The sequence below is a fragment of the Frankliniella occidentalis genome, unplaced genomic scaffold (genome assembly GCF_000697945.3).
Source record: "Frankliniella occidentalis isolate FOCC.00 unplaced genomic scaffold, Focc_3.1 Scaffold37, whole genome shotgun sequence".
NCBI lineage: Eukaryota > Metazoa > Arthropoda > Insecta > Thysanoptera > Thripidae > Frankliniella > Frankliniella occidentalis.
Window position 1 is genome coordinate 1093050 of NW_026267167.1, and position 3025 is coordinate 1096074.

General features: G+C 48.9%; 1 protein-coding gene across 1 annotated transcript in view; it reads right to left on the bottom strand.

Annotated features, from left to right (window-relative positions):
* Nucleotides 1-3025, bottom strand: part of LOC113214939 (uncharacterized) — a 15392-nt gene that overhangs the window by 7493 nt on the left and 4874 nt on the right. Inside the window, exon 2 of the mRNA XM_052266326.1 lies at nt 1596-1849. Coding sequence (XP_052122286.1) covers nt 1596-1849 — 254 coding nt within the window. The remainder of the gene's footprint in view (nt 1-1595; nt 1850-3025) is intronic.

The window sequence follows — 3025 nt, forward strand, 5'->3', positions numbered from 1 at the left end:
TGTACAGTATAATATGTTTCATTAAAGCTACGATGGGGTTGGACGGCGACGACAAAGTTATGAGAAGGGGAAGGAAAAAATTGATACGACTTCAGTCAATTAACAGATCCACGAAATTCCCACTTGAGCCAACTGGTTAATCAAGATTTGAACGGAGACAGCCATATCGTATCCCATTTCGAAGCGAATACTTAATACTTTGGGGACCAAAGCGAGAGGATCGCTGCACCGAGTCACGAATATAATTGTAGCATCCAAGGGAAGCTATTGCGTCCACAAGAGGATCGAGTGTAGTATATATCTGTGTATATCTGTATATATCTGTGTAGTATATAACAGATCGGTGTTTTGGCCGGTTCCGGTTGAGTCAACCGTTCGAAATGTGTGCCTTTCATAAAAGTACAAGAACCCCTCATAATTATTTTGAGTACTCAACGTGGAGGCACGAGCCCCTCGCCCCCTCCAGCTCCTCTTCCATTCTTTGGCAATCCCCGGGAAGGTCGTTAAGCTGACGAAGGAAAAGTGAGGCCCAACCGGGACGGTGGCGTCTGGTGTCGCACTGTCAGAAAAATCATCGCACATTTTGACGACATGTTCAATCATTTTCGATTTTTCAAACAAAGATGTAAGTTTACGACACACTGGAAACGCAGGTGTGTGAATGTCGCACACTGTGTGAATAGCCACTCGTACACTGACGCGAGGTAAAGTGTGATTTTTTTTTATAGAAAAAACTTCACGCCCTTACCCATCAGAGTGTACAAATGGATATTCACACACCTACAGGTGCGAGGCAATGCTTCGCAATCGCAAAGAAAAATGCTTCGGATAATTACAAAGGATTAAAATTCTTCGCAATTGCAAAGCATTTGCTTCGTAGGACTTTAACAGTACAGTTCATCAGGAAAAGGGCTGCTTGTGCCAAAATTAATCCGAGCAGCACGATGGAGACTGAGGCGGGGAGAGAAAGTTTGGTTTCGCGACACGCAGGCGGGGCTAGCGTGCGCGAGCAAATGTGTTCTTTGTAAACGCTCCTTAATCGAGCCGCCCGCATATTCCAAGGAAACGCGTGTGGTATAACTACTCCGGAACACAGAGAAACTTGGGGGGGCGTGGCGGGCGAGGTGTATGGGGGCTCTGCGGCCTGGAAGTGCGGCGGCGCGCAGGGCCGCGAGCCCTCCACAAATTTTGCCTACTTTTCATCAAGGAAAGTCTTGTTCCTCCGTTTTGAGGGCCTTGGAACTGAGATCTGAACAGTTGTGGAGTGTGTGAATGTTGCCACACTTGTAGGTGGGTCCACAGAGAGGCACAAATGTGTCAATTTCAGAAGAAAATTCACATTTTTTAATCCTTTTAGTGTACTTACTAAAATCTTATGAACATGTTTTATTCATAGTTTGCATAGTTCTGTAAAGATGCGCAAGCCAACCATGTTAACAGGAACTATGTAAGTAATGAAAAAAAAAATGTTGATAAGCTAAGCGTTTAGTGTGTACAAATGGGCATTCACACGTCTAAAAGTGTGCGGTATACTCTCGTGTCCAGTGTAAAATAGTACACTAGATTAAAGGAATTTGTACACATTGTTTCCCTACCTGAGAAAGCTCTCGGCCTGCACCAGCCAGGGCCGCTGCAGCGCGCGCCCGGTGCCGAGCGCCCTGAGAGCGGGGCCCGCCCGACCCCGGAAGTAGAGCTGCCCGTCAAAGTCGACCGTCAGGACCGAGGCCGGAAGTGCGCGCAAGACTTCCGGCTTAAAGTGATCGCAGCCCAGGACCCAAATGCGGCGCAGACTCTTCGAACAAGGAAGAAAGTGTAAGGCCGGACGAAACAGGGCGAAAAATAAATAAATCTGTTTTGTAAAAAAAACAACCTAAGACGCTTAAAAGGTTGGAGAGAGAGAGAGAGAGAGAGAGAGAGAGAGAGAGAGAGAGAGAGAGAGAGAGAGAGAGAGATGCTCAGGATGCGTCACATCTCTCACAATCGCTCACAAAGCACAAAAGTGCGTGCCAATATTTTTTTTACGCAATGAAAAGAGTGTGCGTGGTGACAATGGTACCCCCGGACTAACAAATTAGCTAATTTCGTGATCAAGTTGATATGATTGCGGTGTCTGACATTTATTCGCGTCAGATTACCAGCCACTTTTGCTTTGTTCTGATGACTTTGCGCCCTCCGTGTCATAAGTAGGACGGGGCGGTGTGGTGGTGGGGACGACCGTCGCGGCGGCCACGGCCAGGGGCAGGGGCAGCAGCAGGTCGGCCCGCTGCTCCAGCCTCGGCGCCAGCTGCTGTGCCAAGTTCTCTGAACGCACATGGGGCCGCCGCCGCCATTATCGCACGGCTGCGCCAGCAGGACGGACTTAAATAAGCGCAGGACTTTGCAAAAGCAACTTCTTCTGGGCCTGGCCGGGCCTGCCTGGCCGGGCTTGCCTGGCCGGGCGGCGCCCGCAGGCCGTCGGGTAGGCAGCGTGCACGGCAGCAGGCCCGGGCGGCCGGCCCGCCTGCTGGCCCGCAGGCGTCCGGCCCGGGGGGAGGAGGTGACTCATGGTAGCACTACGAGCATAACCGTTGCTTTACTGAACGTAACTCTGTGCAACTCTCTTTTTAGACAATCCCTTAATGACTGTCTCTACCAGAAGGTAACGTCCCCCTCCCCTCTCTTCCCCTCCTCTTCTTGCTATCTACAGCACAGAGTGGGCGACCGTCGTGTGTTGTGGGTTTTTATTTATCATAACGGATGATTCGCAGGCTCAGCAGCTACTGTAGTGTTGCTATATACCGCTCGCTAGTAAAAGCGTTCACTGCGAAAAATGTCTTCGTAAATTGACAACGTATTTTGCATATCCGAATGTACGATAGCCCATTCCTAATTGTCAGTAAATTCCAAGTCGATAAACAGTTTCGTAATTTTACAAACTCAAATTGTCATCTTACAACACACATCATGGAGAATTTGCGTGTAGTTTTCCGAGAATGTCTCACGGTGTAAAGTTGTACAGTATAATATGTTTCATTAAAGCTACGAT